The sequence below is a fragment of the Archocentrus centrarchus genome, chromosome 24 (genome assembly GCF_007364275.1).
Source record: "Archocentrus centrarchus isolate MPI-CPG fArcCen1 chromosome 24, fArcCen1, whole genome shotgun sequence".
NCBI classification, from domain to species: domain Eukaryota; kingdom Metazoa; phylum Chordata; class Actinopteri; order Cichliformes; family Cichlidae; genus Archocentrus; species Archocentrus centrarchus.
In genome coordinates this window covers 7,964,236-7,990,836 of record NC_044369.1, presented here as the reverse complement: position 1 = coordinate 7,990,836, position 26,601 = coordinate 7,964,236, and the positions used below count along the sequence as shown (strand labels likewise).

Sequence of the window (26,601 nt, the reverse complement as noted above, 5' to 3'; positions counted from 1 at the left end):
AACATGCTTTATATTGTGGTGGATGTTCTCAGATGACAACATAATGTCACTAAAAGGTCTGCAAGCAACATCAGAACATCAGTATAATGATCTAGAGGAAACATTGTATTTTAATAGCCCCCTTAATGTTTATGAATTGTGCTGAATGTCCACCAAATACCTAATACCAATACGTTCACATTTAGACCATCCAGAAATTTTTGGGGAGGGCAACATCCTTTTAAACCAGTGGTGACATCCTTACGAGCACAACAGGGGGGTGACTGTGGGGGGGTAAGTCTATGGGGAGATCAACTGACACTTTCCTAATGAGTTTATGGTCTCACTCGCTACCTTCCAGTCTTATTAAAGACAAAATATTTATTTTGTAAAACATGGTAGCAAAGGAGGATAAAGCAGGATATACTTGGGATGAGCTTACTTTGTGATTGACAAGTCACTAGCCTATAAGTGAGCAATGTCCCTCAGGTTTGCAATGAGATTTTCCCCCACGCTAGTTACTGATTTTGCATACCTAAGATAACAACACTAAAAACACCTTGCTCGAGGCTTAAAAAACAAGACTTTAAACCATGTTTTTATTTCATAACTTGAAATTTCTTTCTGGTAACGGATAAGTCTTCAAATAAATTATAGATATATTGACATTCAAGCAACAATAACACAAAATGTTGTTTATGATGCTGACACAGCTCATTTAAATGCAAATTTAAGCATGCTGTTTAATCTTCCTCTGTAATGCAGCATCAGTCGTACCCCCAAAACATTCATGAATCATGTTTTAATTTCTAGGGCAGACAGCAATGCAAGCATGAGCGTGATTTAAAAATAAATTAATAAAAAATTAGGAACAAAGATATGATGAAACAGCAGCAGTTTTCCTCTAAGCTCTGCTAATTTCTAGACATTTTGGTCATATCAGCCAGTAAACCCACCCATGTATATTTATCATGTGCTTTGTGGCTCTAAAATATCGTGTGAGAGTGTGTGTCTGTGGGGTGTGGGGAGGAGGAAGAGCGGATGCTGATGGACAAGAGGAGGAGGGGTGGATGGATGCAGGCATCCGAAGACAATCAGGAAGTGAGGAATAACTGTGGAGGAGGTGGATACTGAGCCTGTTTCCATGGTAACCTGCCTGTAGAGGGTGATGGGATAGGGATGGCATTGATGGGGGTTTGTGTGTTGATATGTATGTAACATGGTGGACCAGATGGCGCTGATAAAAAACAAAAAAACAAAAAAAAAAACCCAGAAATTCAATAAAGATCCTGTTGCAGGCTCCTGCTCATCAATCATGTTTCATTCGCTGATCAATAAATGAAGTGTTGATTTGTTTTAGGCGATTGTATTTATTTATTTATTTTTTAATTTGAGCAAAAGTGAGCAGTAATATTTTGCTTCATTTGATCTCACTTCATCTCATTAATTAGGATGCCATTAGCCTCATTAAGGCAGTACATTCTCTAGAGGTTACCCTGCAACACAAACAAATTTACCAAGAAGAACACCGGCTCTAAAATACAGCATGTAAAACTAAAATGAATGGATTGTGAATCCAATAGTATGGAGCTCACTGTGTCACACACGCCTGAAGGTGCTCTTGAAGATGAAACTGATCACAGCAAAGAAAACCGATATTTTTCAGGCACTTGTAGAATACTATGGATGGGCGATGTATCATATGATGGCTTTAATTACTGTATTTCAGCATAGCAAGTTCAACCTCTACATCAAGGTGGAAACAGTTAAAGCATGCTGTCTTAGGACAAAGTGCACTTACTTTTAAAGTTATACAATTTTAAAAGAGCTGAAATACAAATGATGAGATAAAATAGTATAAAGTGACCTTTGTCACGATGAAATTGCTCATACTGTGTATAATAAGAGCCGTAATATGAAACGGACACATGGCACTGAAAAAAGGAAAGTGATAGAAAAAAGGCGGGAAGGAAAACAAAGGTGAAAAAGGAAAATAAAATCACAAGCACAAAGTTGATCATCATGTTATTTCATCATACAGAGTAACAATATAAGATTTCTAATAGCTTTTCAGTGTTTTAATGAGTTAAAGCTGCATTTCAAACTTGATTATATGTCCTGATTATTTTGCTGTAAGAGCAACTGTACATCAACAATGGTTGTTTTATTATTTCATCTTAAGTTGAATAGACTTCCCAGTAACACTTAACCAAAGACTGTCATTAGGAAGTTGATCAGTGTTCAAAGTTCAATGTTATTATTAATGTAAGTTCTTATTCATTTTCAGAGAATGTTTTATTAGTAAAAGGCAACTAAGATAACCAGAAACATGGTCAGGATGTTAACGCATGCTAATTTGTTGGTTTTATTTCCCTTCATGGGTCTTATGTTGTGATCGGAGTGTTTACAGAGCCACAGTAATAAAACTCTTATATTTGAAATTAAATTCAAATGTATGAACTCTGTTATTGATTAGATTATTGATATGCTTAGTTACAAGTCTTCCAATGCTATATATGTTTACTTACAAATGTAACCAAAAATAGGTCAGACATTTCTCTGCTCATTCAGGCTAGAAACTTTGAATAATTTGTAGCATCCCTGTGAAATTTGGTTTAGTTTGAACGCCTGTTTCATTTCTGCTCATGTCGGCTATTCATATACATACATACGTATCAGATTTGGTTTGGAGACATGCACACACAGGTCTATGAATCTGAGTCTTATCAGCAGTCTGCCCTCCATCCTCCTGCTCTTGATCTTTAATATTTAATGAAGAGAGAGCTGCTTTATTAGGAGCACGTTTGATTCAGTAATGTATTCAGTTACAACCAGATGATAACAAATAGAAACAGAAACTAGAGAGTGGGCTCTACTATATTTAATTTTAGCAATATGAAGTCGAAGCACTGAATCCCAGTTTAGATATTAAAGAATGATGTGGTTTTGTATTGTTGCAGGCTAAAAATGCTTCAGTTACAGTCAAGTGAACATTATTTTTGTTGACCTCTTTCCCTACTTACTTCGCCTCAGCAGTTATCAGACCTATTTACCCACTTTGTCTAATGCAGCAGAGTGAATCTTAACTGGCATGAACTCCATAATTTAGCTTTTGAGCCAGCTGGAAGCAGCCTTCCTGTTTTTATCTAACTGATCAGACATCTCAGTGCTGCATTGCTGCACGCAATTCCCAGCACTGAAAAGACTGGATGGTGTTGTTTTAGCAGGGCCATACTGTACTGAAAAGCAGCATGGATGTCAGCGGTTATTGGCTGAGCTGAGGCTGCCCTCTGCTGTAAGATGACAGTGAAAACAGCTGCCTTATCATGAAATTCATGCTTCTTCTTTTTTTTTTTTTGCTCTTACACACAGCTCTTTTTCAGTTGTAAAATATGACATGCAGGTAAAGTAAAATAACAGTAAAAATGCATTCTTTACTGAGCTATAAAGTTCTTTTAAATGAGCTTGTTTTACAATTGCCACTAAATTAAGTTTGGTTTCTTTACAGTAGTGCCAACACTCATCTAAAATATAACTTAGATTAGAAATGATTCACCTTGAGTTGTATACAGTGTAGCTTTTGTGGCAATAAATCATAGTCTGTTTATATTTCTTTTAAATAGTTTAGGTTTGTCCTCTTTTTATCCTTGTATGTCCAAGTTAAATATTAACTCAGTCTGCCATTAATTGGGGCAGAAGAAATTGATTTAGACCACAGGGAGAGAAAACATTGTAGCCTGTGATCTACCATTAAAGCACAGTATAAAAAAAACATATTAGGAAAAAAGTTATTGTGCAAAAACCCAATCATATTGACAAGGGACATATTTACTACTAACATACTGGCTCTTTACTTTGAAGTTTTCCTTCAATAACCTCCTAATTAATGCTTATTGATAGTAAAACAGGAAGTTTTTCTACATTGTAAGGTTTTCTCCATAAAGTGCCTTGAGGTGACAGCTGTTGTGAATTAGTACTATATAAATAAAACTAAACTGATACTAATAAGTATCAGTTGATCAGTATGACTAATATATAACACTTACATGAATTTTTAAAGCAGCTAGTTAACGGTGCATATACGCACCTTAACCCCTTAACTGGCAGCAAATAAAATCACCTGAAACAACTACATAACACCCTCTGGTTATTATTGGCTCTGAACAACCCATTTCATAGCCTATTAATCGGCTGCGTCTGGTCCGCGGGCCGAATGAAGTGCATTTATATGGCAGGCTAGACCCGCCCATTTTGACTGACACCTCATTCGGCCAATAATGTTAAGAAATGGGTTTCCCAGAGCCAATAATACTCAGAGGGCGTCACGTAGCTTTGTCAGGTGATTTGGTGCAGCCAGTTACATGATTGGCCGAATGACGTGTCAATAAAAATGGGAGGGTCTAGCCTGCCATATAAAAGAGACTACAAACGGCCCGTCACCGGGCCCTTGCCAGTTAAGGGGCTACTATTAATGAATTTTGTAGTTGCAGTGGACAGATGTGCTGTGTTAATGCGTGCTTGCAGATCTGCCTGTATAATATAATAACTTTGTCAAGAGTTTGGAGAAATGGAGGCTGAAACCTCACAGACTGTTATGGAAAGAGAAACACCACATATAAAAAGCCGTTCAGAAAGCATTATGGTGAAGGGGATTCCCTTTTTGCTTCTGTAAAGTCCAGCTTTACATGATCTGCAGTCCTCCACTGCTGTGTACTGTATGTTTGCCTCCTGCTGGACCCCACCTCCCATGCCCTTTTTTTCTGGTGGGGGGTGGTCTGTTTGTTCTCCTTGGACTTTGCTTTGGACTTTTCTCGTGGATTTCCAGGACACAACTTGATAAATAAGAACGGGGGCTTATGTGATCTGTCTTGTTATTTGCTTAAAACGTGTTATAGTCAAATTAATATCACAACTGTAACCCTGTTTATCTCACGTCAGCAGTTATCAGATAAATTTACCACTTCATCTTCATCAGGTGCCAAGTGATTGTTCTGGAGTTCCATCTGCTGGTGACATGATGGAATTATGTGAGCACTTAATGTTGCAGCAGACAAGCGTTGGGGTGATTTGTGACAGAAAGATAGCAAAGACTGGACCCTGTCCCTCCTGTCATAGGGCCAGAGGTGGGGTACACCTGGACATGTTGCCAGTCCATCATTGGGAGTGGTGGCCTAGGGGAGAAGAAGAGGGTTCATTACTGAGAGGACCCTGGTTCAAATCCTCGGGCTGGCATCACTGTGGGTCCCTGAGCAAGCCCACCCCCCCAGGTTGCTCCCTGGGCGCCCCTTGGCTGCCCCCTGCTCCATGCTGTGCTGTGTGTACTACATACTCCATGTGTGTGATGGGTTAAATGCAGAGAATGAATGTCACTGCATGCATATGTATGTGACAAATAAAGCTCTTTCTTTCTTTCACAGGGCTCCAAATGTTAAATGTTTTTTGAATTCTACTCAACACAGAAAGGACCACATTTGTTTCCACTAATGAAGTAAAACTGACAAAGGAACAGAGCATAAATCAAAATATTTTATTACATTTGTTTTTTTAAACCGTGACAGACTGACATAATCATACATTTCAAACTCAGATCAGATCACATGCACAACTTTAATCAGTGTTGCATGACACCAGTGCACTACTCCACTGATTATTTCATCATGATTTTCCAGCTATAAAAGATGTTTGTGTTTACTTTTAGTTGCTTTCACTACTGTGAGACCACTGTGGCAGAAAACTCTGTCAGAGGAACATCATGATAACCAGCAGGAAATTCACATCTGAGCTCATTAACAGGACTCAGGAGGATCACGTTAGTCTCGTTCAACCAAGTCAGAAAGCTCTTCAGATCAGCGTTGCAGTGGAATCGGTTCATACCGAGGTTGAGGAAGCTCAGAGAGTGGAAACTGGCAGGGTTAGGCGAGGCAATGAAGTTGTTGGAAAGGTAGAGTACTTTCAGACTTTTTGGAAATGCATCAGGCTGGAGATATGTCAAGGCGTTGGATGAGAGGTCCATCTCCTGTACTGAGGTGAGACCATTGAAAATACCTTGAGGAAGAGACTGCAGTGCGTTGAAGCTCAAATTGAGACCAGCAACTTGCCCCAAATTGTCAAACAGATTGAGACATTTACCCTGAGCCCAAACAGACTGCAGGGAGCTGCTGTGAAGATCCAGAACTGTGAGATTATGCAGACCGACTAGTCTGCTGAAGGAGCATCTCCTGATTGTGTTTCCCCCATAAAAGAGGTGCTTAAGGCGTTTCAGGTGAATCAAAATGGTGGAGACATCCCCCATGTCTGTTAATCTGTTGTCCTGAATGTTCAGATGCATGATGTTACTGGCAAACTGAGTGATGCTGCTCATTGATGAGGGCGCCATCTTGTTGTCGTTCAATAAAAGAAAATCTAAACTTGGTAGAAGTGCAGGGAAGCCTAAGTCTCTCAGAGAATTTCCTATCAGAGATAATACTTTGAGGTTGGGAAGTCCACTAAATGAGTGATAACCCAATGCACCAATGTGATTATGAGACAAATCCAACACCTGAAGGTTTGTCAGAAAATCAAATGTGTGAGAATAGATTTCCCCAAGCAGGTTGTGTGAGAGGTTAAGAAGTTTTAAATTATCCTGAAGACCTTCAAAGGCATTTCTGTGTATCTGATTCACTCTGTTTTGGGAAACAGTGATGATTGAGACTTCTTTCAGTGGACTAAAAACCCCTTGTTGCAATGCAAATATCCGGTTTTTAGACAGATCAAAAGAGCGGACCGAACTGTTGTGCAAGCCCTCAAATGTGCTGCGGTCTGGATCAGGGAGATTATTGAATGAAAATCCTCTGCCTATGTGCCCTGACATTTTCAGATGGAAGATCTTTGTCCCCTTGATGGCTCTGAAAAACTCTCTGTATTGACGTATGCCAAACCAGTTCCCGGACAAATCGAGCATTTGAAAGGATATCCCTCTGAAAGGATTTCCGCATTTCTGCCAGTCAAAGTCGTCACTGGACATTGCTTTCAGGTCGACGGAGTTCAAGTTCAGAACTGTGAAGCTTTTTCCCTGAAAGCCAGCAAGATCGGGCTCACAAATTTTGTCAATTTTGTTCAGCTTGAGATTCAAGTTTTTCAAATTAGTCATTTTTGAAAAGAATGGTGAAGGCTGGAGTCTTTCTATCTGGTTACCAAAGAGGCTGAGAGTTTCTAAGGATGACAGTGGTTCTAGATATTTGTCCTTTAGTATCGAATCTTTAAGTGAGCAGTAATCCAGTTGTAGACTCTGCAAACTTGACAACCCCTCAAAGGCCTGCGGTTCCAGCTGAAGGCCGACATTACAGTCAAGTGAAAGCTTCCTCAGATGCTTTTGTCTGCTGAAGGCGTTGTTCCTGATAACAAGCTGCCCGCGCTGTTGTCCGAGGTCCAGCATCTGCAGCCCCTCAAGGCTTGATAGCGAGGTAGAGTTGATCTCATTGATGTTGTTCATCTCCAGGTACAAATGGGTGATGTGAGGAGGGAGAGGAGGAATTGAGTAGAGGTTCTGGAAGCCACAGTAGGCTAATGAGCCCTTTATGGTGCATGATGGGAAACAGCCCGGCACCTGGAAGTGGAAGTTTAAAATTTAGCCATTTGCAAGTAGGACTACGGTAGAACCAGTCAGCTAGCAGAATGATTCAGCTTGGCTGCCACAAACACTGCCCTCCACAAACACTGATCCAGGAGCTCTTTAATACTACATAATAATAACTCTCTCTAATACAACTGTCTGTCAGAGAGTCTTTAATTTTAGCATATTGTTGCTTTTTAAAATTCTGATTTGCTTTGGTGATTTTGAAATAGTTTATGTTACCTCTAATATTTGGATAATTTCAGTTAAAAAAAAAGAGTTGATAGAGTCTACCACTTTGCTGATAAACACACAGTCAGAACTGGCTTGCATATAATTTACATCTCACACTGTAAACACATTCTCATGTATGATAAATCTATGTTTACAGACCTGCAGGAAAACACAGATGGCAACCACCTGAAGGCCAAGCGTCCGCATCATCGTGCACCTCAAAGAAATCCACTTCAGATCTTCTTCCTTGATGAAAAAGAGGATCCAGTCAGTCCAAAGTAAAAAGCTGAATTCTGCAGAGCCCTCTGTGGTTTATATCTGTGAGTTTTGCATCACACGTGCTGAGCGTTTTGTTGACCCTGCAGCATAAACATGACGCTGAAGGGGATTTCCTTTTTTCTTGTGCAAAGTCCAGTTTTACGAGAGGAAGGGAAGTACCTTGTATGCTGTGCACTTCTCTGTGTGTTTGTTTGTGTGTCAGGCCCGTCCGCTACACCAGGTTGCACAACTGGCTCAAAAGATGGGTTGCAGGTTTGTATTATGTAAGTTCCTGTCAGGCTTCAATATTTAATCTAAAAGTGTATCTTTGATTTTGTGCTGTTTCTAGTCTATGTTTACTGTGTGTTTAGTACTTGTCTTTTGGTTGTTTCCTGTTCTTGTTTTGGGTTTTGCTTCCTTTCTGTCTCACCCCCTTTTCTCATTTCCCTAACTGCATATCCTTGACTCCTCTCCTCGACTATTCTCCTTGTGTCTTAGTCCCTTGGGGGCCACCGGAAGATATGAGTAAGAGATGCAAGCACAAAGAAGTCCTGGCAGCAGACACTGAGCAAAGTGAGACATCACTGCTTTTGAGCCTCATTTGAAAGCAATGTCAGTAAAAAAAAACTTTTATGTTTCATGTGTAACAGTGGTCATGACATTTTTTTTATATTTAGGGCCACTTTAAATTAAATTTACCACATGGTAAAATGTGACCAGATTTTTTTTTTTAATCACACAGAAAGAGAAAAGCAGTTTGGAAATTCCAGCTGTGTGCCCTCCACTTTATACACTGAAGGTAAAAACACTTCCACAAAGGATACACCTGTGCATCCTCGATCACAGCTCCTCCTGCAGCCTCCTTGCTCCTCTGTCCTCCAGACATTTTTTTTAGGAACTGAAAAATCCTTCGACAAGTCACGGTGAGATTGATTTCTGGGTCACAGGCAGGAGAAAGGAGGACAGAGGAGATGAGGGTGCACAAATAAGAGAAATGAGAAAAGTTGTAAGTGGCTTCTTTTTCCTTTCCTTTTCTTTTTATCTTCTCCTGGGTTCTCTATGCTCATTTTTGGATTTCTGCTGGCTTTCATCTGAACTCTGCTTTTTGACTTGGCTCCCATGTTCTTTTTTTTTTTTGGGGGGGGGGGGGGGGGGGTCGTCTGTTTGCTTTCCTTGGATTCTGCTTTGGATCCTTCTCATGGATTCTCAGGGTGCACAATATGAGAAATGAGAATGGGAGCTTGTGTCCCCCATTCTCATTTATCATATTGTGCATCCTGAGAATGGGGGCTTGTGTCCTGCATACAGGTCCTCTTCATTCCGTCACCCTGATAGTGCTTCCTGTTAAATTCTTTAAAAAGCTGTCAACTGTAGGGACTAATATACATATCAGTGTCACTGACTTACAATATTATAGATATTTTTCTAGCCAATTAAGTGTACCTCTGCAACAAACATACGTACATGTAATGGTTCAGCATTGTAGGCAATCAACAGTTTCAGTATCCAGTTTCAAACTTCAGTGATTACTTTTACATGACTTCATGCTGTGGCTTTTCTATATCTCTGAACTTTTAACCATTTTTCTGCATCCAACCCCTCAGATCAGAGAATCAGTTGCTGTTACAGGTTCTGGGCCAAAACAAGAAGGAGCTTTTGTTTGTTTGTTTGTTTGTTTTAGCCTTTATTGAAATATAACAGTGGAGAAAAGACACCCAGTAAATGGTCTCGGGGCAGATTCAGACCCAGGTCTCTGCAATAGCCTTGATGGGTTGCCTGCTCAACCCAGTGAGCTATACAAGCACCAGGCAGCTGTGTGTTTACTGCTTTAGCCCCAACGTGATGGAAGATGCTACTCTGACTATTACAAGAAGTCATTTTGTCGGTTTAAAAAGCTTTTAAAAACCGAGAGAATGCCTTTTATATAACAGTTTGTCTTTTTAAAAGTTTCATTCTTTTATAAATCTTTTGATTTTACTTTTTCATGTTCTCATTTTTTATAACATTTATATTTTATCATTTCTTGTGTTTTTAGTGTTGTAAACTTTGGTTTGTGGTTTTGAAAGGTGCTAGAGAAATAAAGTTTATTGATATTTTTATTAACACTGTTGTTATTTAGCTATTATAATATTAAACAAGTAAAAATATTTCTTTAGAAGTGATTTTTGAGATTATTATTATTATTATTTCTTATGTACTTTTTAGTCGTCCACAGGTAAGTAGATGAGTAACCTTGTTCGTCAGCAGGTGATGATATTAGATGTGGAAATTCTGTTATGTGCTGAACATATTTGGACACAGCTGGATGTACCTGCCACAGGAAGCTGTTTTAGTCACATTTGTTCTGATTTTGTTTGCTTCCTCTCGTGCAATACATTACTTGTACATTATTTCACTGAGTTGCTCTCCTTCCTCCCACAGCGCTCTTGCTCTTTGAAACATCAGACCTTTTCTGGTTGCTTCGTCACATGTTGATTAATCCTTTAGATACTCACATAGGGAAGGTTGGCACAGAGGTGTACTGTATGTCTCAAAGTGACGAGTCAGCCATAGTTTCAAGCTGAAACTGCTTAACAAGTCAGTTAGCACAAACTAAAGAGTCAAATAACGATTTCCAATATTTTAGCTGAACAATCAGTGAAGAAGTGTTTATAATGCAAAAAGCTCTCAGTGTGGGAAGGAGAGATGCTTACTGGAGTGTGAGTAATTACTCTAAATTTTGATCAGAAAAACAAGTAGCTGTCATAATACGGTCAAAGTTTAATTTCCATTGTACTCTCATCTACTCTAATGAAACACTCCAGTTTAGATGAGTGTGTTTGTGTGTGAGTGTGTGTGGTTTGATCACACAGGGCTGTTGAATTTCACAACCTTGGGAGAATAAAGGTTGTGTGAAAGAAAGTGACACAGAGGTGGCCTGGCATTGTGCCAGTATTGCTACAGCAGTGATTAACACAAAGAAACTCTCGATCAAGGCCACATTACTCTCTGATAGGTGTATTGTAAGGCTGCATCAGTGATCATTTTCACTTGTAAAAAGATGCCATTATGCTTCCTGGACAGACTGCATATGTTTATTATAATTGCTTCATCTAATCAGCTGTGAAAAAGAATTAAACAAACAAACCTGAGCTTATTGTCAGAGAATTTATTTACCATTTACAACATGTTTTCAAAACCAGTAAGTGAACAACCAGTAATGTGGACTTCTCGTGTTCATGTTAGGGTTTAATCCCGGGATCCGGGATTCCCGGGAAATGCGATCAGAACCATTTCCCGTTTCCCGGGAAACGTTAAACGGGAAACCGGGAAAAAAGTCGCGCGCGTCGATTTGACTTTCAGAAAGAAAAGAAAGCTTCAGAATGTTAAATTTAAGGAAATATTGAGAGAAGGGTTCGTTTAATGCGAAAAGCATTACTCTTCATTTCAGGCACGTTCAGCCTCCGTTTAAGGCTTCAGCCTTCATCTCAAGCGTTTTAATAGAGGTATTACACAGTTGTACTTTTTTCCTCTTTAATTTGTTGAAATCGTAGGCAATGTGTTTACCCTAAGGTATTTTGTATTATATAATTCTATATTATTATATATTGTTATATTGCATTATATAGCCTATAAAATATGCCTGCCCTGAACAATAAAGAAATATCTGTTTAACTTCGAGTGTTTCTTTTCCTCGTTTGCAGCCGCTTACTAACAATCATGAATTAGGATACGGGCCTAATGTGTGAAGAAATTATCATGAAATAGATTGCTTTAACATATTTCGCTTTTAAAATGGAGTTGAGTAAAATGTATATTTTTTAGGCTATAATGATTGGCCAGTTTTTCAAAAGACGATTCACAGCGAACCTACTTTAACCCTCAGACACGGTGTTATAAATTTGTTGTTGCCAAAATGGCAATGACCAAGTCGTGGTGCATTACTCAAGGCCCTGTGTTATGCCATATTATAGTGTAGTACGGTAGTTAACTTTTCAATGACTATTACAGCGTTCCACTGGTGGAGATATAGCGCAACAGATGTCGCCACGACAGCGTGGCTGAGCCTTTATCAATGCTGTGGAGATGAACCGTATTGTTTTGCACCAGCAGTTGTAAAATAGCTTGGTATAATTCCATGTACAATGGAGGAATATTCTAATTATATTTGTTAAGGGAGTGTTGAGGAACGATACAACACTCGAGCACTCGAATGCAGAGATGTAGGTTTTATTGCGTTAATCAAGCCGACGTTACCCCCTACTGGGCATAACAGGACATAGCTGGAAAGCTACCTCTACAATATCACAATAGGTTAAGGCCGACACAGGCTACAGAAGGCCTAATTAAAATAAAGAAAAAAAAAAAACTTTTTCCCGGGATTCCCGGGAAATGGCTCGTCATTTCCCGGGATTTGATTCATGTCATTTTCGGGAAAAATATTAAACCCTAGTTCATGTTGCAATACACACTGTCCACTGTGGCCATAGTTTGGGTTTTTATCTGTGCTTTCTGATCTTAGATGTTTTCATTGTGCTCCCTTTTCTATTGAAGGAAACTGTTCAACCAATCAGCTTTTAACATACAGGTGTCGCGTCATTGCTGTCGGGTTACATGTTGTATGTGCCCCTGCTATGTAGCCACAAAAGATATGGAAATGGACACCAATGCAGGACCAAAAATCCTGCATTGTTTTCCCCAGTGGTCACTCAAAAGGCATTATCCCAGTAGACCACCATTATAAAACATCTGCTAAACCAGCTGCTTGTAGCTCATGAGAGTGTCATATTTGAAAAACCTCTACTAAGTCCAAAAAAGCAACTTTTATTTGTGTGATGTCATCTTAATGTGAAGTTAATGGGCCCAGTAGGAGAGTTAGTGGGGCTGGGGAAGGAAGTGCAATGCTCAGTGAGCTGCACCTGCAAAGCTTCTCTGGCTTATCTTCCTTATTTGATTTTCAAACAAGGGAAAGTTTCTGTACAAGACATGTTTTATATCCTCGTTTTATCAATTAGAATAAAAGTAATTAGAATATAGTCCAGAAAACAGTAGATTTGTTTCAGTACAGAAAAAGTAGCCTAATCAGTAACACTTCTTTACAGCCTAACTAGTTAATGCAATATTTTACATTATAATATGTAAATGATCAAGGCTAGTTAGGACCACACATGTTTACTAGGCTGCTAACTGACTAGTGAGCCAATGGTTGTTTAACAACCATAATGCAAATAGTTTCCATACAACAGAAGCTCATCATACACTGACTGAAGTGCAGGTTTCTTTGATGCTTCTTTTTAATTAACATCATTGTCAGTGAATATTTATGAGAAAATACTGTAATTATTCTTGTTGTGATCTACTTGCAAACAATTATAATGCATATGAACCTGACACCTGCTCTGACATAGACAGTTGAAATGATTAAACCAGTAGTGTTAAGTTGTCAGACTGTCAACATATTTCTAAAAATATTTTGCTTTGTCTTGTATGACCACCACTGAAACATCATATACACAAGAAATATGCATTCATTAGCCTGTATGTGACTTTCAAGTGCTCTTGGGGGCCCTGTGCTGGTGTGGTGGCCCTAAACAGCCGCCTGTCTCGGGCCGGCTCTATTGGGGATAACTGAAATGGTTTTTGGCAAAAGTGAGACGAACCTTTGTGTTCTTTTTGATCAGCAGTGGTTTTCACCTTGGAACGCTCATATGGATTCCATTTGTACCTAGTCTCTGAATCATGACCACTGACCTTAGCTTTTCAGTGTTCTTCTGTGACCTTGTGGATGTGTTGTCAGTGTGCTCTTGGGGTAATTTTCATAGGCTGGCCACTCCTGGGAAGGTTCACCACTGTTTTCTACATTTGTGGATAATGGCTCTCACAATGGTTCATTAGAGTCCCAAAGCCTTAGGCCTAATTTAGATTTCTGTGTTGGGTCTTTGCGGCGACCTACGTATATGTGGCAATCACAATCCTGCGTTGACCCAACGTGCAGTTACATTTCCCGAGAGATCCGTGTCAGGTTACATCGTAGCTTACCGTGTAGGGTTCAGAGGGGATTTCCAGTTACATATGTAGGTTCCACAAGGACCCAATGCAGAAGTCTAAATCAGGCCTTAGAAGTAGCCTTGTAACCCTTTTCAGACTGATAGATGCCAATGACTTTGTTTCTCAGCTGTTCTTGAATGCCTTTAGATAGTGGCATGATATGTTTTCTGTGTTGCTTTTTGAGATCTTTTAACCTACTTCACTTCGTCAGACGGGTTCCAAACTGAACTCAGCTGGCTAATCACAGTTAATTCACGATTTAAAGAGAGGCGAGGCAAATTTCCACAAAGGGCCAGGCAGGTTTGGATAGCTTCTTAAATTTTAATTAATTTTTTTAAAAGACTTAATAAATGATATCATGAAATTCTCTCTGTTTTCAGCTGGAGATGGGAAATAATGAGGTTCTTTAATGGGGTGGGGGGGCTAATAGGGGTCCAAAAACTAACTTTGCCCTGGGCCCCTATACAGTTTAGTCCGGCCGTGTAAACACGACTGATTTATTTCCTCTTTTTTTTTTTTTTAGTGAAGTACACGTTATTTTATTGAGCGAGTGAAATCAGACTGTAAAGTGTGCTACTGGCTGTCAAGTGAGCTGTTTTTGTGTCAGCAGCAGCTCTGAACCGAGGGGAGGGAGCAGGACTGACTGAGAGGAGTGACTTTCTTTCAAAAATAGTTCACTTCTTCATCACAGCAGCAGCAACCGGTGCAGCAGCAGCAGAGGCAGCAGCAGCGGGTATGAGGGTGTGAGACATGGCTCGTCACGGAAATAAATAACGGGACCGAGGGACGTTGTTATTTAAACCGTATTTAAAGTACGGCGAAGAGCGAAAGAGAAGAAAGAAACGGAGATACAGCTAAAGTCAGAGCCACACGTTTCAGTGTTGATGTTGGTATTTGGAGGCGAATACCTGCCGAAAATAATCCCGGTGAGTACAGCTCGTCTCACAGAGCACGTTAGAGGTTTTTAACAATGTGCTGGGCGACTACTTTAACGATTTATCCGCATTAACAGCGACTTTTAATGTAAAAATGTGCCAGAGTTTGTGAGTGAGAGGTTTCAGGAGCACATTCATTCGGGGGAACAAGGTGAAGAGGGAGTTAAACTTTTCTACAACATGGCCGCTCAGATGTCACTCAGCTTTCCCAGAAGTAGGCAGAACTAAACAGGAGCTTTCACTCAAGCCTTTTATTCAAGTAGGAGTCCCCAAAGTCTTAACTAAAACTGCTAAATAAAATATAAGACTAAAATGTGAGTCCAAAGAGGTGTCCGTCCCTGTCCGGTGTGCTGTAATGTACCCAAGTCCTGCCCACTTTTTAAATCAAAACTTCTGTCCTCTCATCTGGGAGGAACGTTAATCCATTCAAAAAACTGGTAATTTTAGCTTACCTGGCTGATTGCCAACCATACAAGCTTTGTGGAGCACAGTTTAATACTTTTTTTACATCGTAAAGGGGCATTATAAAATTCGGCCCACTCAGGTTGTAATTAAAGCACGTGTGTGGGTGTATGTACAGTTATGGTGCAATAAGCTGAATGGAAACAGATGTAGTAGGCTGATGATGCTATTGTTTTTTTCTTAATAAATCGTTTTATGTGACCGGTTGGGTGAAAGGAAATTGTTTAATAACTCTTTATGACTTGTAATAAAACCACTGATAAGACGTTTCATGTGACAGAAGAAATGATTAATGGCACCAGAAGCCTGCCAGAAGATGTTATTGGAGATAGCCAAAGCATTTTGGGGCATCTAGCAGTGCATGACAGCACCCAATCCACCCACATGCAACTTTAAAGTATGCTCAGGTGGGTCTCTTTCTGCAGAAATAGCACATGTCAAAGTTAAAATCACAATCAGTGACATCTCTGCACCTTTCTTTGCTGCACTGTGGAAATAGTACAAAATTTTCTTTGATAATGTCTTGAAAAGTCTTAAATTTGATTTAAAAGTGTGAAGCAAATCTGTCAAATTGCCCCTGAATTGCCCAAGTGGAGTCAGGATTCATTGAGTTGGTGACACAGTAATAGATTGTGGAAGGTTTATTTATAATACCCTTATAAATCAAATATGCAATTCTTTTTATGTGTATAGTCACCCCCTTAAAAGGTAAGCTCATACGTGTTTGTTTAGTCTGTAAAAGATTTTAAAAATCTAGTTTACTGTTTTTTAGAGTCCAGCATGACGTCTTCAGCAGTTAAAATCCTCAAAGATATTCACTTTACTGTGATATTTACTGAGAAGATCATTGAATCTGCATACCTGAGAACCTAGATCAAAATAAAATTTTTACCTGAATAATCATAATCAAAATAGATGAATATTACTGTAACCCACTTCAAGAGGTATTAAAATTTACTTGATGGCTGATGATGAGATAATCTCACAGTGTGTCTGTGTTTCTGTATTCCTCTAAAAACAAACTTTATTAGCTCATTTCCTTCAAACTGCCGTTAAAGAAATTTATTTTTTCAACAATATCTAAACAGTTAAGTTCACAACAGTCAGAGTAGCTGTGACTAAATACAGGAAACTGTAGGAAAATTAGGCTTCTTTAGACATTTTCTCCCCATGGAGGAAGCTGAAAAAGGCAGTGAAAAAGAGAGATCACAGTAACTGATTATTGTGTCTCACACTATCCCCTGAAGGCACATTTTCCCTGGTAGATACATATTATGCACTTTAATTGAGGAGTGGGCGATTTGTTTACACCTTTAGTGGAACATAATGAAAGGGGAAGCAAGAATTAGCCATCTCGTTTTTTTTCCTGGCATCTACCAACCTGCACATGATAACCAGGCATAAAAAATTTTTTTAAAAATGCAGTTTTTAACGAGCGACTGTTTTACCTGATTTACCTGCAGAGATTGTGTCTTCACACCAGCTCTGACTTCATAATGTTTCATCTCAGAGGCTCCGTGCAGAAAGCTTTCATTGTCTCCTGATTTGCAGTTGTGTTACTGTCTCCACTGTGGGTGGGAAGATAATAGAGGTGAAGGTGAAACCTATGATTACCCACCTCTGGTTTGTATAATTTCTCAGGAATTAAATTATAGTGAAATGGAAGCATTTTGCATGTTGGAGCAGCTGCTCTCAGGGATTGCTGACTGTTTACTCTCTGGCATGCTTGATGCTTCTTAGTTTGATGGCTTGCAGCAATGCAGTAAAATGCAGTGAAATGACAGGCTTGTTTTCAGTGCAGAATTACAAGTTGAGGAGTAAATTTGTATAAGGGCTTGTTTTAAATTCCTGTAATAGTTAGTCTGCAGTGATTGACACTATAGTATGCACAGCAGGAGCGGCCTATTTATCCAACATTTTTAGTGTTACTCTAGTGTCACTCTGCTTTCTTGAGACACAACTTTCTGTTTCCATCTCTTTCGCTTCTTTTTTCTCAGGCCCTGTCATCCTGTTGTTTGCAACATCTTGGTTTCTCAGTGTTTGCTTCCTTCCGGTGTCTTGATGTGTCTCAATTTCTCATTGTTTTTCTTCTTATCTTCAAATCGGTATCATGTAGTCAAACTGTTATTTCTGTCTTTATCAGCCTCTGCATGTCTTTGTTCTGTCTTTAACCTCCAAGTGACCAGATGCTGAATTTGTCAGTCTATTTTTTACAGCAATTGGTGCAGCAAGGATCGTGAAAATTTGTGTGGAAATACATGTATGTTTTTAGCAAATACTGGTGTTGTTTTATTGTAATTTTCAGTGAACCATAGCTATACCAAGATTTACTGCTGCGGAAGTCTTGATTTGTCTTGATAGCCAGGTCATGTTTGTAAATGAGAGCTAGTTCTCAAACATTTTTACCTGGTAAAATAAAGGTCTAAAAAAAAATAATTCTTTTTTTTCAGTGATTCGGCACAAAATATTACAGAAGTTTGGAAGTAAGTAAGTAGATAAATAGTAGTGGAGAGGCAAAAAGTGATACTAGGATACTGTAATGCATAATAACTGTAGTATATAATTTAAACATAGCTTAAGTTTTAAAATGTTTTATCGCAAAAGCAACACACAAAGATTGTCTCAGTAAATCTAATTTTGTTCATATATTTTTTTTTTCCTGACTCCTTTTTGCATAAAAATTGTTGAAATTCATAATTGGTTACACTAAAACATTTTAAATACTGATGGGGTGCTTTGCTGAAATAGCTTGATTGTTTGAGGGTTCGTTTGGCCACAGCAGGGTTGCTGCACACTTTTAATTAGATCCTCTGAAAATGAGCAACTGTGTATAAAAATCGCTATAATTCCTAAACAGCTTTTTTTAAACCCCTTAAATTAAAGCTGAAAGTCATTGTTACCTCTGCCAAGGAGGTTATGTGTTTGGTAGAGTTTGTATGTGTGTCATTCTGTCTGTAAACACAATAGGTCGAAAAGTTTTGAATGAATTCTGATAAATAAGGGGTGTAGACTGGGGTCATGTTAACAATCCATTAAAATTTGCCTTACATCCATCAAGGTCTTCAACGTCAGCTGAATGATTTATTGGTCAAAAAATTGACAAAAAGCCTTATAACTTAGAAACTATGATTTTTAAAAGTGTGTATTGTCAACATATTGAAAGTGCTGTATAAAAATTTAAAAGATGTCAAATTTGACCACTGATGTCACCTTCAAGGTCAATAGATTGATCTGTAGGTTACAAGAACATGTTGGCATGGGATACTTTTTGAGTATAGTTGATTAATTTTATTATGGCTTTGTTATGTACATTACAGTAATGTGGTATAATGGTTTAAATACACAATTTGAATATATGTGAGGGTTCTGCACGCGTGATCTCACGATAGTCCTGTTCACGCTTGATTTTGCGTAGCTACAGAAAGCAAAAGTGAGGGGAAAGAAGTGGAAAAGGGGAGCACAAATGGCAATTTTGAGCTTCCTTTTAAACATAAATTTCCAGGAGCTGAATGTTGCCAATTTAGCGACTTGGTAGTTTGATTTCAAATATACTGCAGCGGTGTACAGAGGCAAAATTTTAAGTACTTGTGAACTTTACTTGTTTTGTCTGACCAACATCCAGACAGACTCACTTTACTGTTGCCTTTTGCAAAGAAAAGCATTAAATACTCTTTTTTGTAAGGATTATTGTGCTGTTTAATAATTGCTTACGAAACTTAAAAAGACTTGATTTACAATAAACCCCACCATATCTGCAGATTAGAATATGCACCTTCTCCAGCAGCCCTCCAGACATCCGTGGCATGCTAGCTGTACATCTTAAATGTGAAATCAGAGATGTGCTGCTTCTGTTTTTACCTGCCTGGTGACAGCCCCAGGGTCGCGCAGGTTCAGTCTGACTGTCTCTTTTTGCAGCTTAGAGATCAAAGGTCAGGAGTGAGAAGTGGGAAGAGTTTTTGGTTCAACTTGCTTGTAGTCAGTGCAATCAAAGGTGATTCATAAAGAAAAAGAGGCTCTAAGAAAGGTGGGCTCAAATAGGAGCTCAAATGGCAAAGATAAAAAAAGAGGCTGTTGTCTAGTTATTTTTTGTCTTTTTCCTGAAAACAAAAGTTAAATATTTGTTGATTTTTAACTTGTCAAATTAGAAAGTTTCAACTTCTGTTTACTGATGTGTTTGTAAATTGATATTTGGATTTTGGACTGCTTATTGAAAAGTTTGCTGTGGTTACATTGTGATTGTGGTGAATTTTCTTTCTTAAGTTTTTGACTATAGTGCCATGTATAAGGAAACGAGTCATTAGTTGCAACCACCTCACTGTGGAAAATTTACAGTATTCAAATCAAACTTGACCAGTGTTTCAAATAATGAGGTCAGCATATGTACAAATTATCCCTATGAGACTGTTCTAAATGCTTAGTTTCATATCTTTTTTTCTACTCTTGGCTTTGTATGATATCATATTGAGGTGATTAGATTAGATAAAATGTTATTAATCCCTTTAGGAAGATTCTGTCAGGGAAATTAAAGCCAAAGATGTCCCTAATATCATTATCTCAGGCTCACACACCTGTCCATCTGGGCTGGGCACCTGAGAGAAGCCTTTTGTCTATGAGGGGCAACCAATCAGAATAAAGTTGACTCTAGTTTGCTTATTTTCTCTACATAAATCATAGTTAACTTAGTTTCACTGCATGCTTGAAGGATATTTTCATCTGGTCCTTCATGCCCCTCAGTTTGTGAAGCACTAGCTTGAAGGTTGTGGAAAGGGAGCTAAAAGTGGTGCAAATGAGGGGCCTGGCCAAGGCCCAGTATAAGATTAATAAGGATTATTTTGATCTGTGAATTATGTAAAGGTACTCCAGTAGAGTCATAGAATTATAAATATGGAGTTGGAAGTAATACTATATGTAGTACAAATAGAGCTACCAAGTGAGAATTTATTTGGTCTCCATTAAGCTTTCTCCATTATGCTTCAGGACCCTTGAGACGAAGCCAAATGCATTAATGCCGGCAACCACACAAAATTCAAGTGTCTCAATTGTGTGAAACTTGAACTTTTAAATAATTAATTTAGAAAATTGCTGCAGAGGTTTTAGAGGGATTTTTTTCCAGTTTGGCCTAGAAGCCTCACCTGTTTTACAGTGACGTGCCATTTAGAGGATAAATATATTTCAGCAACATCAGTGTCTAAAGTTGTAGCGGCTACTACTGTAAATTCATCACCCATCACACACACACACACTAGTTATGGCCTGTCAGGGCAGTCGGTGAGAATAGTGAGCAGCTGCAAGTGGTAATGTGGTCATGTGGCATGCATGGCGTGCATGCAGTGTTCAGGGTGGTAAACAACACCGTGTCTGCCTGACGCCCATTTCTGTATCGGTGTCGTCGTGTCAAAGTTTCAGTTGGTGGATTCACCCACAGATCACAGCGGTGAGTCGAGAGAGATTATTGGCAGGAGAGTTAGGCCTGTTTGCTTTAGACGGAGAGCAGCTGATATTTAACCTGGTAGGTAGGTAGGTGTGTGTGTGTGTGTGTGTGTGAGAGAGAGAGAGAAAGAAAAAGAGAGAGTTGTGTTTGTGGAAGAGAAGATGTGTGTGTTTTTTGTTTGTTTTTTTAACAGACTATTTGTCATGCTCAGGTTTTGAGCCTGTAAAAGTGTAACCACTGTTTTGATGAGGTACTGAGGTGTGTGTGTGTGCGTGTGTGTGTGTGTGTGTGTGTGTATCTGGTAGCTGTTAATGAACAGGTGCACTGGCTGGGTGGTCAGCACTTGTGCAACGCCCACTTTGCACACTATCACAACATACTGTGGCATGCTATAGTGCATCGACTATGAAGTTCTGGGCCTGTGCCAATTTTTAAAATATCCACAGCTGATTCTGATGTTTATTTTATTTTGATAATTAACTCCCCAAACATTATTAAAAAAAAAACCCCACAGATAGTCACATAGACAGTACAAAAGATGAATGTAGCCACTGTGATGTTACCCACTGGTTTGTAAAGTCCCGTTATGAAGCTCAGAGCTTTATCGCCATCATAGTGTTTTGACACATGATGATCTGACTGTGCGCGGTCTTTGGCTAAGAAGAATGCTGGTTCCCCTCATCATTCCCTATATTTTATACTGCCTGTGGCCCTTCATCACACTAATAAGATTCAGTCATAAAAATTGATGTAAATGGATGACAAATAAGGATGAAAAAATGTATAAGACGCAGCAGATAGAAAATGGTTACTGTGATTGGTGAATGTTGTGATGCCTGCTGATAGCTATGGAACCTTGTTTCTGCCATTGAAAAGAAAAAATTGCCAGGCAGAGCCAAATCAAAATTTCAAGTTATCTCAAAAGTTCAACGTGGGTATCTTGAAATTAAAGTTTTTAAGTCACAATTTTGAAATACTAACATGATATTTTGACTTAAAGATGGCAATTTTTTCTCAGTGCCAGAAACAAGCTTCCATAAAGGGAACACAACTGTCAGGTTGTTGTAGTTTGCTTTGAAGACAACCTATTATGATCATATCCAGCTCTTTATTTTTATTCTTGTGCTCTCCTAGATTAGTTTCACAGGAGTCACTGTTCAGAATAATCCTTATACTCTTATACTGTGGCCCCTCAGTTTTAGCTCCCTTTCCCTTCTGTTTAATCCAGTTTTCTTCTGATTGGTTGCCCCTTGCAAACAGAAGGTATGAACAGCAGGTGGGTGGAGCCTCTGTGCTCACAGCCAGAGCGGTGTGCTTTAAACGGCAATATTTGGGATATCTACTCACATCGTACAGGTTCGAAAGCTGAGTACTGAGCTTTTTATTCACAGGGATTACTTGCAAATACACTTTGCCCATGATTTATATTAGTGTTGACCATAGTAAGAGTGTACACAGTATATGAAAGAAAATAAAAAAAGTGTAGGAGGTTTAGTCAAGGCTGTTGATGAGCATTACTGTTACTGTTTAAAATTAATGTCACATAAGAGCAAGTAAAAAAGGGGCGTCCGGATGGCTCAGTGGTGGAGCGGGTGACCACATGCATATGCCACATTGCAGTGCTGACAGCGCGGGCTTGAATCCCGGCCTGTCACCAGTTTGCCTGTGTGTCTTCCCCTGTATCTTTACCCCATTTCCTGTGTCCCTCCACTGGCAACAAAAAGCCGCTGTGGCCAAAAGTGAAAGAAGAAGAAAAAAAGCGTAATTTAAAAACTGCCTGAAACAACCAAAATAAAATAAAGCAGATTACAGCAACATCTATAGCACGAGTTCACATACACGCTAATAGCTCATTAATGTTACAACTGCAGTTCTGACCATCTACTGTTGTAAGCAAAGTTTTAAAAGCCTGCCCTGAATTTGCCCTTAACTGTCTTCCGTGCATTCACACTTATTTATTTAAAAATATGCAGCTAAGAAAAGGAAAATTGCAAAAATGTCCCATATTTTTCCTGTCTTAGGCTTTATGGGACAATATTTGTGGGATAATATTTTTTTGTGGGAAGATGGGCCTGTAGTGGGGCATGAGAACCAGAGGAAAAATATTCTTTGTTGTGGGAGGATTGCTGACTCTGCTGCTGTTGAGAGCCTGTCATTATAGTTATGTTTTTTTGGCAATTGTTGGCTGCTTGGTTTTTGCTGTCTTTTCGTATATTTGTCTATAAAACACCAGATTGTCTGGCACAGAAACACTCAGCATGCACTGTTGCTTTTAACCAAGGAATGGAGCACGGCAGTCACAAATAATGCTTTCTTTCCAGCTCTTAGAGAATATTTAAGAATATGGTATTAATTTACTATATGGTTTGACTTAGTTTGACAAATTAAGTAGTTAGCCCAACAATATAAAAAATTAAAACCTAATGTAAAGTAAGTGTGCAGCCCTTCACTAACTTTATCAGTCAGTCTTGCCCTCTGAGAAGAAAAATCTGCCTGGTCTAACCAGTGTTTCGCTCAGATTTGGACTGTATTTGTGGTGGAAGCAGTGTTACTGGGGGGACTGCACCATACAGTACTGTTAATAAGTAGCTTCTTTGGAATGGTAACAAATAAAGTACTGCAATCAGTTTTCTCACTAGTGAGTTTGTCATGCTGAGGAGCTTGTTGCTTGTAGTACTTGTTCAGCACTACTGAACAGCTTCTCCGCCTGCTGCGGGTTCTGGTTAGAGTGGCCCTATGGCCCTCTGCACCCCAAGATGGTGGAGTTGTAGTCTGGCAGAAAAGATACTCCAGGGTTTTTCCTGCATATTTAAAAAAAACAATATTTCTTTTTTGTTTATCAAATGGCCAGATAACAGGGGACTGGGTAGCCTTCTATAAAGTAACATTAAACATTGTTTTAAGGCACGCTGCTTTAACTGTATATGGAAAAATTGCACTTTACTCCCCAGAGGTCAATTTTGAACCAGGAGAAATGCTGGACTCTGTCAGCTGAATATTAGATTGCCACAAAAGTGACCAACCAGCAGTTGAGACAAGAGGGGCCACAGTTAGCTGGTTAGCAGTGACTGAAAATAAGACTATGGGGCTTGTCTGCTTGTATTTCAGGTGTGAAAGGTGGTGTTCTTTTGGATGGATGAAAAAAATGCTAACTAAAAATGCTAAAACAATTCACCAAATTGTAAGAGGATTTTCTAGCCAAGTAAAGTGTACTTGTGGGGAAACGGTACTAAAAGAGCCTTTGAAATGATTGTTCACAGGCTGAAAACACTTTTAAAACTGTCTTTCACTTGTCCCTCTGTCTCTCTGCCAGACAACCCTTATTGAGGCTTCTCTGTCCTGTGTGACCCCCCTGACACAGAGAGGTATGACCGCAGACACACACACATATATATATATATATAATAATAATAATGTTAATAATAATAGCAAACTTTATTTACATAGCACCTTTCAAAAACAAATTTACTGAGTGTTTCAGAAGATAAGATTGGAAACAAAAGGCAAATAAAACACAGATGAATGGGAAACAACATGTATGAATAGGAATACTGGCAGCACAAGGTGATTAAAAGCAAAAGAAAATTAAAACTGGAAAACAAGTAAATTAAAAGCAAATATAGAATAATTAAAATAAAAGAGAAAATATGACAAAACAATTATAAAGGAAATATAGAAATAGCTCAAAGAGGAGACATAGAAAAGGCTTGCTTATAAAAATATGTCTTTAAAAGATGATAGCGATCTCCAGTGAGGTTCTTCCAAAGAATGAGTGCCCTGATAGAAAAGGCCTGATCACCTTTGGTTCTCAATGAGATTGTCATCAGAATTTATCTAGGTCTGTTTTGGCAGGAAAAAGTCAGTTTGTTTGGAGGTGATAAAGTCAAGGATAATAAAAGATTTATTGGAGAGAGACCTTTTGTTAAGCAAACCAAAACTGATGGTGCGGCAAGAACTATGAGCTGAATTTTAAATAAATGGCTGTGGTAGGGTTTGGTGGTGTACCATGTGAATAGTACCTAGGCTCCTGGAATCATTCTGTGTTGTTTTTGTCCTATACTGTGATCTCCACCTAATAATCAGGATTATGGGCACTGAGTCAGAGGACTCAGGAGGTAGAGCAGTTTGTCTACCAGTGTGAAGGTCAGTGGTTCTAGTCCCGGCTCCTCTAGTCTGCAAAGTATCGTTGGACACAATACTAAACCCAGAGTTGCCCCTGATGCAGCCATTGGAATATGAATGTTAGGTTAATAGTGCTTAGGCATAGATAAAAGCAGTTCCCTCTCATCCAAGTTCAGATGACAGAAAACTTCTGGGGCATCAGGACAAATCATTGACAAGACTGTGTTGTGGTTGGAGCGGTTCAAGCAGGGAGGAGGAAAAAACTGCAAGTACCGCTTGTGACCATGGACTACAAGTTCAGTCCAGAATGACTGACAGATAGGATAGGTGTTGAGCATGAGGGGTGCCCCACATAATTGTGTCCTCGAGGGCTACCCTGAGTGAGGCTAACTTTTTGGACTGTCTGTGGCATGTCTATGAAGCTCAACAGCAGCGAGTCTTTCCTCTTCAGTTCATTTGAGAGCCATCGGTTATCTTCTTTAAAGTCAGCGACATACACACACCACCTGTATGGGGATGCAGTGTACTATGCTGAAACTGATGAAAGAGTCATGGTGTGTATTCAGAGTTACGTGTTTGTTTTCGTAAAGCTCAGCAAATGTCAGCCCTAATAAAACACCATGGTGCAACAAAAATGTGCATCCCCACCCACACAGAAGAGCAGCAGCTGTAAATACTCTACACGTCCCTTGCCTTTCAAGTGCTCTCCCCTGTACCTTATTCTGTATACATGAACTCCTTAAGCAACAAGAATCCCTCCTTTGTCAGCCAAAACTCAGCTTTATGATTTTGAGAAATCAGTAATATGGGTATTTACTGTAAAGACACACTTTTATTTTGCAAACAAAGCACTTTGGTAGTAATCCATTGAGACTTTAGCTCCTGTGATGGCAGCCACTTTCTTGGAAGTATGGTCGTTTATGTATGATGAAGAAGTAGTATTACTTTTTCCCATCATTAGGTTTATTTTATTTGTTTTTAAATAGTATATCGTACATGGGTGCCAGGGTTCATTTGGGTCAGTGTGGTGTAAATTTTGTCCTCAGAGGGTGTCCATCTGATACCTTCCAATTTCTTGCGACTACAGATTGTAAATAAAATATGGATGTTGCCACCGTGACATTACTCATTGTTTATAGAAGTCCCAAGCCCAGCATTTTTGTTGTCACCATTTTGTTTTGAAACTGGAGGTAGGTTTGGATCTGACATCAAATGACACCCCTATTCATATTCTGCTTTACTCTCCAAGAGATTGTCATATGTAGGAAGCATGTAGGCTTACTGATTAGCACTGCTGCTCAGTAGGTTTGCACAATTCACCTTTCACAATAATCCTTCTCTAATAATAATAATACTTATAATCACTGTGTATCTGATACCTGGCGTTGGTGCTGTACTTTGGACAAAGCCCCCTTTACGACAGCTTCCCTCTGATTGACCACCCCTTGTAAACAGAAGGTTTTAACAGCAGGCAGGTGGAGCCTGTGCCTTTGCAGCCAGAGCTGTGTATCTAGAGTGACATAGAGACCCAAGGGTAGAAAGAAAATGACCATTTACAGCAG

At 39.1% G+C, this 26,601-nt stretch overlaps 2 protein-coding genes across 4 annotated transcripts in view; one reads left to right on the top strand and one right to left on the bottom strand.

Moving 5' to 3' along the window:
- Positions 1-5,585: 5,585 nt before the first annotated feature.
- On the bottom strand, positions 5,586-8,095 carry LOC115774380 (toll-like receptor 5). Its single transcript, XM_030721629.1, has 2 exons — positions 7,964-8,095; positions 5,586-7,564 (listed from the first exon to the last, which is right to left on the bottom strand). The coding sequence occupies exons 1-2, from the start codon at positions 8,012-8,014 to the stop codon at positions 5,687-5,689; spliced, it is 1,929 nt and encodes a 642-aa protein (XP_030577489.1). The 5' UTR covers positions 8,015-8,095; the 3' UTR covers positions 5,586-5,686.
- A 6,522-nt stretch (positions 8,096-14,617) lies between these two features.
- dtnba (dystrobrevin, beta a) overlaps positions 14,618-26,601 on the top strand; it is a 53,264-nt gene continuing 41,280 nt past the window's right edge. For all 3 annotated transcript variants that reach the window (XM_030721160.1, XM_030721159.1, XM_030721158.1), the window contains exons 1-2: positions 14,618-15,015; positions 24,231-24,282. The gene's annotated coding sequence lies outside the window, so the exon portion shown is untranslated. The remainder of the gene's footprint in view (positions 15,016-24,230; positions 24,283-26,601) is intronic.

What these genes read in the sequence shown, in the direction of transcription:
- LOC115774380 (XM_030721629.1), bottom strand. Translation starts at nt 8,014, where the DNA reads ATGATGCGGACGCTTGGCCTTCAGGTGGTTGCCATCTGTGTTTTCCTG. An exon ending in CCATCTGTGTTTTCCTGCAG is followed by an intron (nt 7,565 to 7,963) that starts GTCTGTAAACAT and finishes TTCCACTTCCAG; the next exon opens with GTGCCGGGCTGTTTCCCATC.